Source organism: Oncorhynchus clarkii, chromosome 10 (genome assembly GCF_045791955.1).
Source record: "Oncorhynchus clarkii lewisi isolate Uvic-CL-2024 chromosome 10, UVic_Ocla_1.0, whole genome shotgun sequence".
In the NCBI taxonomy this organism is placed as follows: Eukaryota; Metazoa; Chordata; class Actinopteri; order Salmoniformes; family Salmonidae; genus Oncorhynchus; species Oncorhynchus clarkii.
In genome coordinates this window covers 35,015,464-35,033,615 of record NC_092156.1, presented here as the reverse complement: position 1 = coordinate 35,033,615, position 18,152 = coordinate 35,015,464, and the positions used below count along the sequence as shown (strand labels likewise).

The 18,152-nt window shown below is 43.0% G+C and overlaps 2 protein-coding genes across 8 annotated transcripts; both read right to left on the bottom strand.

Moving 5' to 3' along the window:
• Nucleotides 1-4: 4 nt before the first annotated feature.
• LOC139418345 (zinc finger protein 711-like) lies at nucleotides 5-6,288 on the bottom strand. Of its 6 annotated transcripts, none has more exons than XM_071167727.1 (9): nucleotides 6,109-6,218; nucleotides 4,423-4,472; nucleotides 3,880-3,974; nucleotides 3,331-3,768; nucleotides 3,085-3,231; nucleotides 2,862-2,999; nucleotides 2,584-2,718; nucleotides 2,291-2,434; nucleotides 5-2,165 (listed from the first exon to the last, which is right to left on the bottom strand). In XM_071167727.1, the coding sequence occupies exons 3-9, from the start codon at nucleotides 3,956-3,958 to the stop codon at nucleotides 988-990; spliced, it is 2,259 nt and encodes a 752-aa protein (XP_071023828.1). In that variant the 5' UTR covers nucleotides 3,959-3,974; nucleotides 4,423-4,472; nucleotides 6,109-6,218; the 3' UTR covers nucleotides 5-987. The 6 variants fall into 6 exon arrangements, with proteins under 6 accessions (XP_071023828.1, XP_071023831.1, XP_071023826.1 ...); XM_071167730.1 differs by having other exon boundaries at nucleotides 3,331-3,723; XM_071167725.1 differs by lacking the exon at nucleotides 4,423-4,472 and having other exon boundaries at nucleotides 3,880-3,977; nucleotides 6,109-6,288.
• A 599-nt stretch (nucleotides 6,289-6,887) lies between these two features.
• Nucleotides 6,888-18,088, bottom strand: LOC139418340 (SLAIN motif-containing protein-like). Of its 2 annotated transcripts, XM_071167715.1 has the most exons (8): nucleotides 17,392-18,088; nucleotides 16,715-17,235; nucleotides 16,404-16,543; nucleotides 16,128-16,277; nucleotides 14,423-14,554; nucleotides 12,911-13,204; nucleotides 12,517-12,687; nucleotides 6,888-7,291 (listed from the first exon to the last, which is right to left on the bottom strand). In XM_071167715.1, exons 2-8 carry the CDS (start codon nucleotides 17,176-17,178, stop codon nucleotides 6,987-6,989), a joined length of 1,656 nt encoding a protein of 551 aa, XP_071023816.1. In that variant the 5' UTR covers nucleotides 17,179-17,235; nucleotides 17,392-18,088; the 3' UTR covers nucleotides 6,888-6,986. The 2 variants fall into 2 exon arrangements, with proteins under 2 accessions (XP_071023816.1, XP_071023817.1); XM_071167716.1 differs by lacking the exon at nucleotides 17,392-18,088 and having other exon boundaries at nucleotides 16,715-17,351.
• Between the last annotated feature and the right edge of the window lie 64 nt (nucleotides 18,089-18,152).

The window sequence follows — 18,152 nt, the reverse complement described above, 5'->3', positions numbered from 1 at the left end:
AAGATACTTTCAAAAAGAACATTTATTTTCTACAAATCAGATGTTAATCATTTTAAATCAATAAACAAAATACAATCTTAAGTTCACCTCTAGGTCAATCATGGGATAACTTGGTGTCAGTAGGCGCCCTTATTGTAAGATGCAAAAGACTCATCTTAACACAAATCCACTTGTTGGTACATTCTTTGTTACTGAATGATGACAAAAAGAGTGAATGAAAGTAATAGGTTGAGGTGAACAATTATTCAGGAGATGTCTTTATTTACTAAAGAAGCTCCTAATATTTCAGTTGACAGACAGAGAGAATAGATAACACTGATTTGGATCTGATACATGAGACATTCCTGATAGTAAACATGTTATTGGCTTTGAGCAACATGATTTTACACATGGGAAAATTAAAACCCCTGATTGTTTGACAAGCGATTATTTCAAAGGACAAATACAAGTAAAAAGCTGGGTTGTCCACATCCCCTTTTCATGCTTTTGAATATAGAGAAAACTGATACAGATGACTGTTTACGTTTGAAATTAGAACTGGGTCTTTAAATGCATGTTTTTCACAATTTGCTAGCAGTAGCATTACTAAAAATCATACAATGACTTGTCAGATAATGGTTACCCCAAGGTCAACAGTGAGAATACAGTCAACAGATAAATTACAGCGTTATCTTACCACTGATACTGCATATGACAAGTGGTGTGCTATTCAAACAACCCAGACAAGCATACTACTGAGAAAATGTGTGCTTTCAAGCAGTGTTCTGATTCAGGATTTATCTGACTTGAGGTTTGTTTGAATAGCACCCCAGGTTTGAGTACTAATGGTGATGTGAGGACAAGTTAATAAATTACTAATGCAGTTCGAGGAAAATGTGACAATTGTCATCCTTTATGTATCACATTGAAATAATTGTATTTCCCTGCTCTATAGTGAGTGAGAATCTGATTGTTCTGAATATGGGAAAGGGTGTGTGAAGAAGCACTTTACATGAAAACGTCCTTGTGATGCCGCGCAATGTGCTGGCTCTTTTCAGAGGGCCTACGGAAGCCTTTAGTGCAGTAGTCACAGCGGTGGGGATAGTCCTTGGTGTGGATGGATATGACGTGCCGTTTGAAACCTGAAGCGTCCGAGGAGCTGTACTCACAGTACTGGCACTGGTACACTTTCCGCCCACTGTGGGTCTTCATGTGCTTCTTCAGTTCCAGCTGATGCCTGAAGCCCCGTCGGCAGCGCTTGCACTTGAAGGGCAAGTCTTTGGTGTGGACGGACAGGATGTGGCGACTGAGTATGAAGGGGTCTGGGGTCTTAAAGTCACAGTGGCGGCATTGGTGCAGCCTGGCACCTTTGTGAGTCTCTGTGTGTTTTTTCAGCTCCGAGGGCCGGTGGAAGCCCTTCTCACACACGTCACACTTGTGAGGGAAGTCCTTGGTGTGCACGGAGATGATGTGGCGCTTCAGGTCGCTGGAGTTGGTGCTCTTATGCTCGCAGTGCGGACATTGGTGCGTCTTGTGGCCCTGGAATATCTCCATGTGCTTCTGCAGCTCCCGCTCGTCAGAGAAGGCCTGGGGACAGTGGCCACACTTGAAGGGCAGCTCCGCTCCGTGCTTGCTCTTTATATGGGTCTTCAGGTTAGACTGGTCGGCACAGCAGAACTCACAGTGCTGGCAGTGGTAGGGCTTCTCACCCGTGTGGGTCCTCATGTGCTTTTTGAGCTCAGAGGGGTGGCGGAAACCTTTAGCACACTCCACACACACATGGGCAAAGCTCTTGCTGTGGACAGCCAGCAAGTGGCGGTTGAGAAGGCCCTGCTCGGCTGTCTCATAGTCACAGTACTTACAGTGGTGCAGCTTGGGCTCCTGGTCACGTAGGATGAGCTTATTGGAGCTGAGTGGGCTCTCCACACAGTAACGCCTCGTGACCTCCGTGAACTCTGGGACCCGGTCACTCTTCACTATGAGCTTATGGCCCTCCAGGTGGTTGTGGAAGTTGACCTTCTTGTTGGTGGTGAAATCGCAGTCTGTGCACTGGTACTTCTTCTTGAAGATGTGGTCGGGGTGGTTCTTCATGTGGATCTTCAGGAAGCCTCGCGATCTGAACTTCTTCCCGCAGATGTGGCAGGGGTACACAGTCAGAGGCTGGCCATCTGGACCAATGATCACAGCTGAGGAAAAGTGTGGAGGAAAAAAAGAACAGGAATTGTTAGGCCTACATCTAAAAAGAAAAGTATAATCTTACAAAATGATGCAAGCTTTTAGAAAATGTTTTAATGAACATAGAACCCCATACCTGTCTGACACTGACGTGTCTCTCCCTTTTTCTTTTTCTTGATCTTCTGTTTGAGAGCTCTACTTGTACTCAGGCTGTCGCTGATCTTCAGGTAATGTGTCCCTGTGTTGGTCTTGTTCTCCAGCCTGGAGTCCAGACTGTTACCTAAGGAAAATTATACACCAATTCAACACACTTAAAAATCGTGACATGAACAGATCTAAATGTTAGGCTAAATGTAGAATTATCTTACGCCATACTGAATGTATGTCTCTGAGTAACTTGTGTCTATGGAGAAAAGGAGTAGGCTTTACCATAAGCTGCAGCCCAGGCTACAGTGCCGAAGGTCTTATTGTGGCTGGAGTCATCCAGTGAGTCCTGGATGGCAGGGGCATCCTCCTCTCCCACTATCACCTCCATGTACACCTCATCAGCCATCTCAGTGCAGTCTGCTCACAGACAAGGAAAATTCAGTCACTTAATTTAACACTACAACCATCTATTGGGACAAAAATAATAAGGCAGCCATATCATTTAACATGTTGTGCTGTATAAGGGATTGGAGGAAAGGCTGCTAATTCAGGGGACTCACTGATCTCTGAATCCTCCTGCGATGGGTCTTTCACTGCCATGTAGACCATCTTCTCTCGAGACAGCTTGCCTATGCCCCCAGTCTCCAGCACTGCGTGACCGTTGTGGAAGTCACTCTCAGCTACAATCTCTGTGCTACCTGCACTCACAGTAAATGTCTGAATTCAGAGAAACTGAACAGAGGTGTATCTTTCAAATTGATCGGAACTTGTAAGAGTCTTTACCTATATCATCATCAGCCTCTGCCTTGAAGATGTAGACTTTGATGCACTCAGAGTCATAGTCACCCTCTTTGGAACCATCCCCCATCACCTCAGAACCCATCTTCAGGGGCGTGTCCTCCATGTCCAACTTCTCCCCAACATCGTCCACTGCACAAACAATAGCACACTCATCATTATACACTATCAGATTCAAATTTTGTGTTGGAGCAGTCTAGTAGTACCAAGAAAATAAGACATGTGTCTTACAGGAGATCATCAGGTAGTCCTCGGAGACGCTCTCTCCAGCCTCGTCGTCCGGCTCCTGGATGGTGACTGCAGAGTCTTCAATCTCCTCCTGCTCCTCCACATACGTCTCTGAGTTGCAGTTGGAGACCATTACCTCCTCAGTGACAATTTCAAACACCTGGTCAGGAACCCTATCAGATTCCTCTATGAGATCTGTTGTCAGCACATGGTGATGGTGGTCAGAATCCAGCACGTCCTCAATGGCGACCTCGGCCCCCAGGACCGACTCAGTCATGATTATGCCGTCAGGATCGTCGCTGCAGCAGATGTCTGGTCCCTCTACAACCTCTGACCCCAGGTCATGCTCAAACATGATTCCCTCCTCGTCAGTCACATCTGACACCAGCACCGCCTCTGGCACAGAAACCACAATGTGATCACCGTCAATGTGGGCCATACCTGCCACCGGGAAAATCAGGAGGAACTGTTATCAGTTCGAGCACACAGACACAATCAAATAAACAAAAGGCCATGGACTATTAGTTCTCTGCATTGATGGAATGGACTTACCAAAATCCTGCATTATCATTGTGTGTGGCATCTTTGAGTCTTGCATCTGAAAGTTCAAGACCCCTCCACCGTGGTCCATTCTCTTTTTATCCTGTCTGCTACCAACACAAATGAGGAGGATTATTTTATTTTTCTTACTAGCTCTGACTTTGCTGGTTGCTACTTTATTGAGGACTTACTATGACTGTGATATATGGTTGTCCAACCTAGCTATGAATGCACTAACTGTAATTCGCTCTGGATAACAGTGTCTGCTAAATGACGTAAATGTAATGTAAATGATTAAGTTGATCTAATTTTATCAGATCTATTAGGACCTCTGTCAATGCATAACTCATTATAAATGTCTCAACACTGATTCAATGCTGAATAAACATTAACATTGAATAATGCATTGTTGGGTTTGGAGCTTGCAAGAAAGACATTTCACTGTACTCGTTCGTTCATGTGACATTAAAGCTTTAACAAAATGTTAATACTGAAAGATTAAAAATGCTAATGACAGTATTTCACCACTCCATATTTGATTTTGAGCTCTCAAACCATCGGGGAAGTGTTATGTTTTTTTTTAATCAGCTAGGGAGGAGAAACACCTGAAATAGAGAAAAGAAAAATACTTAACAGATACATCAGCTTCAATGATTTTATCTATCCTGAAATATAATTGTGGTAATGGAAATAAAGAAGACTGCTATTATCCTTTATTACTTATAAGAATGAGACATTATGGTTTGGGGGCGGAAGGTAACCTAGAGTTTAGGCCAGTAACCGAAAGGTCGCTGGTTAGAATCCCCGAGCCAACTAGGTGAAAAATCTGTCAATATGCCCTTGAGCAAGGCACCTTAGCCTAATTGCTTTTGTAAGACACTCTCGATAAGAGTGTCTGCTAAATTACTAAAATGTATAAATTAAATTAAAAACTATTTGATAAATGCAGAAGTATATTATGTTATTACGTTGTTGTCTTTGGTCTCTCTTTATGTAGTGTTCTCTTTCTTGTCATGTGTGTTTTGTCATTTTTTTAGTCCCCACTGGAGGCCTTTTGGTAGGCAATCATTGCAAATAAGAATTTGTTTTTAACGGACTTGCCTAGTTAAATAAAGGTTCAATTAAAAAAACAAGTAGACTGGTGTTACAAGTAAAGGGAGACTTCTGGCACCAACAAATACATGCCTCCAGGGCTAATTTGTCAATATAACATTATTTGCACTGTGGGTGATAGTAATGGGGCGGCAGGTTGCCTAGTGGTTGGGGCGTTGGACTAGTAACCGAAAGGTTGCTAGATCGAATCCCCGAGCTGACCAGGTAAAAATCTGTCGTTCTACCCCTGAGTTCCCCGGGCGTCGAAGACGTGGAAGTCGATTAAGGCAGCACCTCTGATTCAGATTCCCTACTGAATCAATACCACTTTATTACTTATAAGAATGTGCCTTTATAATGTCCTAGTATCAGGAGACATTGTGGTTTGGGGGCGGAAGGTAACCTAGCGTTTAGGCCAGTAACCGAAAGGTCGCTGGTTGGAATCCCCGAGCCACGCTAGCATAGATATTGCTCCTTGTTCTATCTGTGTCTGTAGTTACAGTGACAGATACGGGAAAGTAGCTGGCAAGTGATTCACACGCACTGTTTTCGCCCAATGCAGTAGTTGACTGACCGTAGAGAGCGCGCGCAGACGCATTAAATATGGCGGCTTCTGTTTACATTGTGGACACAGAACCCCGACAACAAAGGCGCTTGAGTGCACACGGTGAATTTAGCTAAATGAATGGCTATGCATGAATGATAAGCATAAATCGAATCCATGCTAAATATTTAATGAAATCCAAGCAATGCGCTTGTTTCAAGACTCCAACAACAAGGGTGCAAGACTGACGCTCTGCGACATCCTGACCGTAATGCATATTTTCTGCCCAGTCTGGGCCATTGTTGGGCTAAATTAGCAAGCTAACTAGCTAGCAATAGCATTCCCAGCAATTGCAACCGATGTCATTAGTAAAATAAACGCAGTAAACCTACCATACTTTCGAACGTGTGCACTGGAAGATGGCACAAATGACTATCGTCTTATAAAAGTCACATATTTCCGAGCGAGCTAGCTATGTCGTTAGTTAGCATAGCTATCGACGGCTAGCTAGCAGTCATTGTTGTTTTTTCGGCTTGGGTAGAGGCCCATAAGCCTTCGTGACAAGGCCCCATCGTCATATCGCATTAAATGTAATATATACTTACCAAATCAAGTCACTACTGTCTTGTTTTAATTCCACTTTTCCGGTTTGAACAGTATTTCCGCAGTCGTATTATTAAATTAGGTTATATTTCTCATGGTGCGAATGCAAGGCCTGTACAACATTCTAGATCCTGAAGGCTGTTTTTCAGGCCTGGACCAATCACGTAGCTCGCTGTTAGCTCGGAAGGGTGGGGGCGGTGGGGAAGTAGGTGACAAACTGCACTCGGTCTTCAACAGTTTATTCTAAAACTGCTGGCCCGTTTTTTACAACTTCACATACGTAATAATATAATTGTAAGGACTAGAAACATTAAATGAATGTGTCTGGATGCACTAACTAAAAGGTGGCACAGTAGTGTATACCAGAACTGATCAATTTGCAACAAAAACTAAATAGGGCTCAATACTGTAACTGTCCTCAGTGTTAAATTATGATAGTTTCAACTGAAACAGGTTGTGGTATAACTTTTAGTATGCAGAATTAGATGGTGTTTACAACCAAGCCCCGTGAGATACTCTACAGTGACAATGTAATAATGATATACTGTGTCAGTTCTAAGTATGTGAATTTGTGTGTCAATTCCCAAATTTGAATCAAATTAAGATTAATTTCATTGGTGATCATTTGGATTTTAGCATTGAGCAGCACCTTGCATTTAAGATGAGAAATTATGGATAAGGTGTCCAATTGCAGTGGAAGGGATTGTGAAGCCACACAAAATAAACCAGCACTGCATGATTAGCAGACGAAAACAATAATTAAATTCACAGAAACCAAACCTACTGTTTAATGTGCTTTAATACATTAAGTGGAGTTATTTTGAGTGAGAGTATGTTACAGATTACTGAGGAATTACTGAGAAACATTGAGTATACCTTTTTACCTATGGGTATTGGCAGGCTGCCCCAGTCTGCCCCAAGCCATGGTAGTCGACCTCTCAGGGGAGGCATAGACATGACTTGATAGGTACCCTCCAACTGAAAAGTCCTTACTGGGACAGGGGATCCTCAAACCAGAGGGGATGAGGGACTGGGCTCTCGGCAGCCCTCTAATAGACAAGGCCTGAAATGATTCTCTCAGAGACTGCCGTGCTGCTCCAGTTACAGGGGGGTCACTGGAGTTCAAGGTTTTGGCAGAAACGGATGAAGATCGGCCACCACTCCTAAGCCTGACTGAAGACTCACCTAGGAGGCAATCACAAGTTTGGAAATGTTATGGACTAAACATGTCTTGTCTGAAATAAAGCCAAGTTAAAAAAAAAAAAGGCAGCTCCAGAATCTTCTATAAAAGTGTTTGATTGGGTTGAGATCTGAACCCGTATCCACAAAGCATCGCAGAATAGTTCCTAGGAATCCTGTTAAAACCTGTTTTAAGACAACAAAAAACTCCCAGGTCAGTTAGTTTAAGGATGATGCTAGCCCTATCCTGCAGTCAATGACCAAAAGTGCCTTGTTTGGCCTCATGGGTGGAATGTTCATATTTTTCATAATTTCATCGTTAAAAGTTTTTTTTTAAACTGACGAAAATCCGGTGTTTCTATGTCAAACAGTTTTGTTATATTTCAGTCTTCTGTGATGTATATAAAGTGAAATATTGGGATGCAAACTCCACATTGAATACACAAGCATTTCGCTACACACACAATAACATCTGCTAAACACGTGTATGTGACCAATACATTTTTTATTTGAATTAAACTATAAATGACATGGTACAGGTGTCTTCTTTTTTTAAGACCGTAACCATGTGTGTGAGTTGTAATACTTTTGTTTCAAAATAGATCTGTTTAAGACTACCAAGAATCACTCTGTGACCCCGATTAGATTAAGCCCACTGCAGTAAAAGGCTAGACACTGCTCAGACAAACTCTGAGCCAGGAGTAAAACCGACTCCTCTGTGGAGATGGGAGAACCTTCCAGAAGGACAACCATCTCTGCAGCACTCCACCAATCAGACCTTTATCGTAGAGTGGCCAGATGGAAGCCACTCCTCAGGATTAGGGTTGCAAAGTGTCTGAAACTTTTTGGGAAATTTCCAAGTTAAGACCGGGAATTTGGGGAATTTTTCTTAAATTCTTCAAAAAAGTTTGCTTATTACAGTGAACCTTTTTTGTGGGACACACAAAAGGCAATTCTAGGTCTTGTGGCATATTTTGGTTAAACTATCCCCAATTCAATGGAATTGCAACCCTCTGCATGCACAGTGCATTCTTCCATCACATGTACAGCTGATCTTCAAGATCTTGCTCACTAATGAGATGCTATTGAGTCCACACTACTACACTGTCTGAGCCAAGGACTATATGCTTTTGATTACAATACTGGGTGGGGTGAATATATTTTATATGACATACATTATTTTTTTGTTAACTAGTAAATAGTAGCCTACAGCAAAATGTGTTTAAATAATTTCTAACGTGTTCATTTCTGCTAGTTAGTTGTTGCTACCATGTGGGTTTTAGCTTGCTTGAGCCCTTTTGAGGAGTGTTAATTCACCTGTTTCCATACATGTTTTATTTTAAAACATGTATCTTACAAAGGAGTTGTTTAATCTAACTGCTTAACTATCTATCTGTACATGGAATTGTATTTGTTAATTTTTTTACTCATTTTTTTCTCATCTTTACAGGAAAATGCCACGGGGCACTATCTTATGTGTGGTGACATTTCACTGCAGCTAATGTAGAAGGGAAAGCTGTGTACATTTGCAAATACTGTGCCAAATCATATGTGAAGAATGCAACAAAGATGCATAACCATCTGGCCAAGTGCATAAAGTTCCCTCAGTGCTCACAACAAGCACCCTCTGAAAAAAGTCTCCCTACTTCTATTTGAGGTGAAAATGATGAATCAGACACCTTATCGATAGCAACAGTTCATGGTCCTCCTGGAATCAGAGTTTTTTTGACTCAATGGAGGAACGTAGTCAGAGAAATGCTGATGAATGTCTTGCTCGAGCTGTGTATGCAACTGGTTCACCTCTGATGCTCACAGGCAATGTGTATTGGAAGAGATTTCTGAATGTTCTTCGCCCAGCATACACCCCTCACACCAGACATGCGTTATCTACTAATTTGCTGGATACAGAGTTCAGCAGAGTTCAAGTGAAGGTCAAGCAAATCATAGAGAAAGCAGACTGTATTGCAATCATCTCTGATGGGTGGTCGAATGTTCGTGGCCAAGGAATAATTAACTACATCATCTCCACCCCTCAACCAGTATTCTACAAGAGCACAGACAAGGGACTACAGACACACCGGTCTCTACATTGCAGATGAGCTGAAGGCAGTCATCAATGACCTTGGACCACAGAAGTTATTTTCACTGGTGACAGACAATGCTGTGAACATGAAGGCTGCTTGGTCTAAAGTGGAGGAGTCTCACATCACATCACACCCATTGGCTGTGCTGCTCATGCATTGAATATGTTCCTCAAGGACATCATGGCACTGAAAACAATGGATACACTCTACAAGAGAACCAAGGAAATGGTTAGGTATTATCAGCAATCTACCTCACCAAGCAAAGTGAGAAGAATAAGAGCACCACATTGAAGCTGCCCTGCAACACCTGTTGGGGTGGTTCATCATGTTTGACAGTCTCCTGGAGGGGAAGGAGTCTCTCCAAGAAATGGCCATATCACAGTCTGCCGATATGGACAGCCCCATCAAGAGGATCCTCCTTGATGATGTATTTTGGGAGAGAGTGGTAAGCAGCCTGAAACTCCTAGAACCTATAGCAGTAGCCATTGCACGGATTGTGGGAGACAATGCCACCCTGTCTGATGTTCAGACTCTGCTTGCAGATGTAAGAGAAGACATCTGTACAGCCCTGCCCACTTCAGTGGTGCTCCAAGCAGAGGAAACTGCAATTCTGAAATACATCAAAAAGCTTAAAGACTTCTGCCCGAAGTCTGTTACATCTCAGCAGCCACCTGGTGGAAGGGACTTTGTGGATCTGAGGCTCTTTCCCCTGTTGCCTCCATCATCCTCCAAATCCCACCAACCGCCTCAGAACGCAACTTGTCCTTGTTAAGGAACACACACACCAAAACACGCAACAGGCTGACCAATACAAGGGTTGAAAAACTGGTGGCCATCCGGGCAAATTTGAGGCATTTTGAGCCTGACAACGAGCCATCCTCAACAAGGTTGGAAAGTGACAGTGAAGATGAGGCCTCATTTTACAGATGTACGTTGAAAACGTTTTTGGGAGATGCGATGGATCAATGGGGATCATTCAATAATCCCTTTCTTTTGTTGTTCAGTGAAATCATCCCATGTGAAGAGTCAACTCATTTAATTAGTTACATTTGTAACTAAATTGTTAAAACTGTTTTTTCAACCACTCCACAAATGTCTTGTTAACAAACTATAGTTTTGAGAAGTCGGTTAGGACATCTACTTTGTGCATGACACAAGTAATTTTTCCAACAATTGTCTACAGACAGATTATTTCACGTATAATTCACTGTATCACAAGTCCAGTGGGTCAGAAGTTTACATACACTAAGTTGACTGTGCCTTTAAACAGCTTGGAAAATTCCAGAAAATTATGTCATGGCTTTAGAAGCTTTTGATAGGCAAATTGACATCATTTGAGTCAATTGGAGGTGTACCTGTGGATGTACAGTGGGGCAAAAAAGTATTTAGTCAGCCACCAATTGTGCAAGTTCTCCCACTTAAAAAGATGAGAGAGGCCTGTAATTTTTATCATAGGTACACTTCAACTATGACAGACAAAATGAGAGAAAAAAAATCCAGAAAATCACATTGTAGGATTTTTAATGAATTTATTTGCAAATTATGGTGGAAAATAAGTATTTGGACAATAACAAAAGTTTATCTCAATACTTTGTTATATACCCTTTGTTGGAAATGACAGAGGTCAAACGTTTTCTGTAAGTCTTCACAAGGTTTTCACACACTGTTGCTGGTATTTTGGCCCATTCCTCCATGCAGATCTCCTCTAGAGCAGTGATGTTTTGGGGCTGTTGCTGGGCAACACAGACTTTCAACTCCCTCCAAAGATTTTCTATGGGGTTGAGATCTGGATACTGGCTAGGCCACTCCAGGATCTTGAAATGCTTCTTACAAAGCCACTCCTTCATTGCCCGGGCGGTGTGTTTGGGATCATTGTCATGCTGAAAGACCCAGCCACGTTTCTTCTTCAATGCCCTTGCTGATGGAAGGAGGTTTTCACTCAAAATCTCACGATACATGGCCCCATTCATTCTTTCCTTTACACGGATCAGTCGTCCTGGTCCCTTTGCATAAAAACATTCCCAAAGCATGATGTTTCCACCCCCATGCTTCACAGTAGGTATGGTGTTCTTTGAATGCAACTCAGCATTCTTTGTCCTCCAAACACGACGAGTTGAGTTTTTACCAAAAAGTTCTATTTTGGTTTCATCTGACCATATGACATTCTCCCACGTCTGGCACTGCAAGATTTGAGTCCCTGGCGGCATAGTGTGTTACTGATGGTAGGCTTTGTTACTTTGGTCCCAGCTCTCTGCAGGTCATTCACTAGGTCCCCCCGTGTGGTTCTGGGATTTTTGCTCACCGTTCTTGTGATAATTTTGACCCCACGGGGTGGGATCTTGCGTGGAGCCCCAGATCGAGGGAGATTATCAGTGGTCTTGTATGTCTTCCATTTCCTAATAATTGCTCCCACAGCTGATTTCTTCAAACCACCAAAGTACGTTAATCTCTGGGAGACAGAAAGCGTCTCCTTCCTGAGCGGTATGACGGCTACGTGGTCCCATGGTGTTTATACTTGTGTACTATTGTTTGTACAGATGAACGTGGTACCTTCAGGCGTTTGGAAATTGCTCCCAAGGATGAACCAGACTTGTGGAGGTCTATAATGTTTTTTCTGAGGTCTTGGCTGATTTTTATTTAATTTTCCCATGATGTAAAGCAAAGAGGCACTGAGTTTGAAGGTAGGCCTTGAAATACATCCACAGGTACACCTCCAATTGATTCAAATGATGTACATTTTCCTATCAGAAGCTTCTAAAGCCATGACGTTGTTTTCTGGAATTTTCCAAGCTGTTTAAAGGCACAGTCAACTTAGTGTATGTAAACTTCTGACCCACTGGAATTGTGATACAGTGTTTCCAATTGTTGGAAAAATGACTTGTGTCATGCACAAAGTAGATGTCCTAACCGACTTGCCAAAACTATAGTTTGTTAACAAGAAAGTTGTGGAGTGGTTGAAAAACACGTTTTAATGACACATGTACATTTTCCTATCAGAAGCTTCTAAAGCCATGACATTGTTTTCTGGAATTTTCCAAGCTGTTTAAAGGCACAGTCAACTTAGTGTTTGTAAACTTCTGACTTCAACTGTACATGGTGGCGGGCAAGGTTTAGTCATATCTTATCCCTACTAAAATCCCAACCCACCTGGTGGAGATCTGGTTGAACCTGCTACAGGGTAGGTGAGGCGGGAGGTGGGGTGGTCTGTGAGGAGCTGGCCATTGGCCTCCAGGTTGCGGCTGTTCCTGACTGCCTGAAGAGAGCGGAGGCTGGTGCGAGGAGGTGAATCCTGGTTGGACATGCTGCTTCTCAGACCCTCTACAACAACATTCTGGGTTAACTCCCATTTCACATACAATCGGGTGAAACACGCATAGCAGATTATGATAAACTGATAGGAGTAAAGAATGTTCTATGTGACATCACACCACTTTAAAGAGTGCTGTCGATATGTAAAAAAAAAAGATATATCAAAGACAATGTGTATATTTGTGTGTCAAAAGGGATTTTCCATGTTGCCTGTTATAGGTGCTCTTTTTACCTCTGCTCTTTGCAATCTTAAACAGCTTAGATTGAGTGGTCACTTGACTGGGAGGCCTTGGCAGCTGGCTGCTGTAACCAGGCTGGGCTATGGCTCTGAGTGACTGGCCCAATGGGGAACGGCGGTAGTGGGGCAGCTGGCTGGGAGGCGGTGTGTATGCGACTGTGTCCTCCAGGCTATACTTGTCGAACTCCAGATCACTGTAGCTATAATTAGAAGGTGACAGCATGGATGCACCAGGACCCCTGAACGGTGTGGGGGCAGCAGGGATGGAGGCATAGTCCTGTCGTAAACCTTGGGACAAGGAAAACACTGTCAAACACCCTGTCCACAAGTAAAGTAGATATGCATAGTATTTACACTGAACAAAAATATAAACCCAATGTAAAGTGAGCTGAAATAAAATTTCACAGAAATGTTCCATAAGCACAAAACTATTATTTCTCTCAAATGTTATGCACAAATGTGTTTTCTCCTTTGCCAAGATAATCCACCCACCTGAAAGGTGTGGCATATCAGGTAGCTGATTAAACAGCATGATCACTACACAGGTGCACCTTGTGCTGGGGACACTCTAAAATGTGCAGTTTTGTCACTCAACACAATGCCACAGATGCCTCAAGTTGAGGGAGCGTGCAAGTGGCATGCTGACTGCAAAAATGTCCACCAGAGCTGTTGCCAGATAACTTAGTGTTAATTTCTTTACCATAAACCACCTCCAACATTGTTTTAGAGATTTTGGCAGTACTTCCAGCCAGCCTCACAACAGCAGACCATGTGTGGGCGAGCAGTTTACTGATGTCATTGTTGTGGACAGAGTGACCCATGGTGGCGGTGGGGTTATGGTACGGGAAGGCATAAGCTACGGACAACGAACAAAATTGCATTTTATTGTTGCAAATTTGAATGCACAGAGATTCTGTGGCGAGATCCTGAGGCCCATTGTTGTGCCATTCATCCACCGCCATCACCTCTTGTTTCAGCATGATAATGCACAGCCCCATAACGCAAGGATCTGTACACAATTCCCGGAAACTGACAATGTCCCAGTTCTTCCATGGCCTGCATACTCACCAGACATGTCACCCATTGAGCATGTTTGGGATGCTCTGGATCAACGTGTACGACAGCATGTTCCAGTTCCTGCCAATCTCCAGCAACTTCACACAGCAATTGAAGAGGAGTGGGACAACATTCCGCAGGCCACAATCAACAGCGTGATCAACTCTATGCAAAGGAGATGTGTTACGCTGCATGAAGCAAATGGTGGTCACACCAGATACTGACTGGTATTCTGATCCACGCCACTATTTTTTTTTTTAAGGTATCTGTGACCAACAGATGCATACCTCTATTTCCAGTCATGTTATTAAATACATATATGGGGCTAATGAATTTAATTCAATTGACTGATTTCCTCATATGAACTGTAACTCAGTAAAATCGTTGAAAGTTTTGCATGTTGCGTTTATATTTTTGTTCAGTATATGAATCAAAACTTTCCATACTCACTCTCTTCCTGCATGCGAGCCATGATCTGGACATCAGTGAGGTCCTGCAGCTTGTAGCCCATGGTAATGGAGTCATCTGAGAAACTTGGCTCATTCTCGTCCATTGATGGTGGTAAAATTGCATCATTGCCATCTGAAATACCAAGGCAATAGAGACACTGAGTAAATACAACCAGGACAATCTGGAACTTTATTTGGTTGGAGTTACAGAGCATTTGGAAAGATTGATGAGGAAAATCAATCTACACACAATACCCTATAATATCAAAGCGAAAACAGGTTTTTAGACATTTTAGCAAAGTTATGAAAAATTTAAATAACTTATTTACATAAATATTCAGATCCTTTGCTATGAGATTCGAAATTGAGCTCAGGTGCATCCTGTTTCCATTGATCATCCTTGAGATGTTTATACAACTTGATTGGAGTCCACCTGTGGTTAAATTCAATTGATTGGACATGATTTGGAAAGCCACACACCTGTCTATATAAGGTCCCACAGTTGACAGTGCATGTCAGAGCAAAAACCAAGCCATGAGGTCAAAGGAATTGTCCGTAGAGCTCCGAGACAGGGTTGTGTCAAGGCACAGATCTGGGGAAGGGTACCAAAACATTTCTGAAACATTGAAGGTCCCCAAGAACACAGTGGACTCCATCATTCTTAAATGGAAGAAGTTTGGAACCACCAAGACTCTTCCTAGAGCTGGCCGCCCAGCCAAACTGAGCGATCAAGGGAGGAGTGCCTTGGTCACTCTGACAGAGCTCCAGAGTTCCTCTGTGGAGATGGGAGAACCTTCCAGAAGGACAATCATCTCTGCAGCACTCTACCAATCAGGCCTTTATGGTAGTGGCCAGACAGAATCCACTCCTGTAAAAGGCACATGACAGCCCGCTTGGAGTTTGCCAAAAGGCACCTAAAGGACTCTCAGACCATGAGAAACAAGATTCTCTGGTCTGATGAAACCAAGATTGAACTATTTGGCCTGAATGCCAAGCATCCCGTCTGTAGGAAACCTGGCACCATCCCTACGGTGAAGCATGGTGGTGGCAGCATCATGCTGTGGGGACGTTTTCCAGCAGCAGCGACTAGAAGACTAGTCAGGATCGAGGGAAAGATGAACGGAGCAAAGTACAGAGATATCCTTGATGAAAACCTGCTCCAGAGCGCTCAGGACCTCAGACTGAGGTGAAGGTTCACCTTCCAACAGGACAATGACCCTAAGCACACAGACAAGACAACGCAGGACTGGCTTCGGGACAAGTCACTGAATGTCCTTGAGTGGCCCAGCCAGAGCCCGGACTTGAACCCGATCGAACATCTCTGGAGAGACCTGAACATAGCTGTGCAGCGATGCTCCCCATCCAACTTGACTGAGCTTGAGAGAATCTGCAGAGAAGAATAGGAGAAACTCCCCAAATACAGGCGTGCAAAGCTTATAGCATCATTCCCAAGTAAAGGGTCTGAATACTTGTGTATATGTTGCAAAAATTCCTAAAAAGCTGTTTTTGCTTTGTCATTATGGAGTATTATGCGTAGATTGATGAGGGGGAATTTAAAAAAAATTCTATTTTAGAATAAGGCTGTAACGTAAATTTTTTGGGGGAAAAATCAAGGGGTTTGAATACTTTCTGAATGCATGTACAGGCCCCCATGGGAGAGAACAGTTTTACGAATTGGGAATTGTTTTCTCCAGATTGCACCCTACCTGAGCTGTTAGGTTTGTTGGTTTGTTGACTTCTGTCAGTTGATCTCTGGTAACGAGGGGAAGGTGAGCCCATGCATCGATGGCCAGTGTCAGGGAAGGCTACAGGACGTCTGTGGTAGCGACTGCTAAAGATACTACTCCATCTCGTCTCTAATGGAAAGAATAAGGAAATTAAATGAATAGGAGTTACCTGTTCAAGATGATAAAGAATTATGGCCACTTTTAGTCTGTGTCCATTTGTGTGAGAGAGATTGTAATATACTGTGCAGTACTTACTTTGGTCCAGGATATTAATTAGTGTGCGACATGCCACCTCTGTTTCAGGGCTGGGGTTGTCCAGAACCTGTCTGCACCACTTTATAGGGGACTCATTACTTCTCTCAGCAGATGCCCCTTTCTTGGGTGACTCATATAACCTAATGATTAATGAGAGATTCTACTTAAGCACTGAATTATAATTAAGCAACTGAGGTATTAAAAAAGGTGGTTTGCAAAGGCATGGACAAAAATGTTGCCTAAAATAGTGAAGTTGCAAATTCTTGACACTATACAGTTTAGTTTTATCAACACATTGTGCAGGTACCTACCAGCTCACTTCATTCTCCATCTCACAACACTCCTCTAGGTCCAGGAGATCCACTAGCTCCAGAGAAGAGTGTTCTGCTCTCTTCTCTGTGTCCCTGACCACCAGCTCCTCTGACCCCATGTGTGTCTCCTCCAACATGTCACTGTGGGGCAAGTGTGTATAACAGCCATCATATACGTGTCCATCCTGCCTCACTAGTGTATCTCTGGGGCTTTCAAGAGGAGGTGGAGATATACCATCCCCACCGTTGACCTCTGCTGGTTCAGGGTCTGGCATATCACAGCAATTTAGATTTTCCTCCAGTGAAGAGGGACAGCTGATAAGCACACCAGAGAGAGCTTGGTTTTTGGTGTTGATATTTCTTCGCCTCTCCGTTAGAGATTCATTTTGAATTTCTAGTCTCCGCACTAATTCATGTAACTTTCGAACTTCTACCAGCTCCAGTGCAGCAATGTCCTGCTCCATCCCGATATCTGGCCTAAACTGCTCTCCAATTCTCCAGTGTTCTTCACTTTTCACTGACTGAAAAACAAAAAGCAGCTGAATTGTACACTAAATTCAGAACACAAATCAAACATTTCTTTCAGTGACATCAAGTAAAAGCGATATATCAATGTCCAAAGTAGCTCTCAAAATGTAGAGCCACTGAATGTTACCTCCACTACACTCAGTACTGACCCAGATTTGCAGCAGGAGACTCAACAGCTTGGATGGCTTTAAAGCAGTGTCAGGGTCTTATGTGGATTAAAGAGTCGACAAGCTGCCTCTGAGAAAGGATCAGACTTGGTGACAACAGCAGTCATAAGTGATGAGTAACGTTAATGACTTGCTAGCAATCACACAGAAGTCAGATCACACACCAGTCACTCATCAATCTTGTCCTCGGCCATAATATACCCCTAACGTTACTTGGCCAGCCTGTACTGTAGCAGATCCGATAGTGTTGACCTCTAATAAAACCGCCCACTGGGACTACTTGTCAAGACATTTTGAAATGACCAAGTCAAGGATATAAGAAGGGGTTAACCGTCTTGATTTAGTCATATAGCTTGCTTATCTACATCTCAACATACCCTACAAGACTGAAAATACTAGCTAGAGCACACATTTGGCTAGTACAGTACCTAGCTACAGTAACGTCAAAGTAAAAACAAAAAAAAAGTTAGCTAGCGATATAAACTGGTTTAATTCATCTCTAGCTAGCTAATGCTCGTATTCCAACATGCTACACGTTATATACCGACACTTGGATACATGGCTCCATTAGTACAAAAAAATTGCTTTTGTTTGATAGGGATTATTTCATACCACCCACAAGACAAGGACCACAATCATGTTGTTGCCTGGCTTGCTGGCTGTTGTTGATAACGGTAACCAACGGCGGAAACTCCCCCGGCGTTCCATTGAGATGTATTTATTGTTAGCAGCGCCCGGTAGGC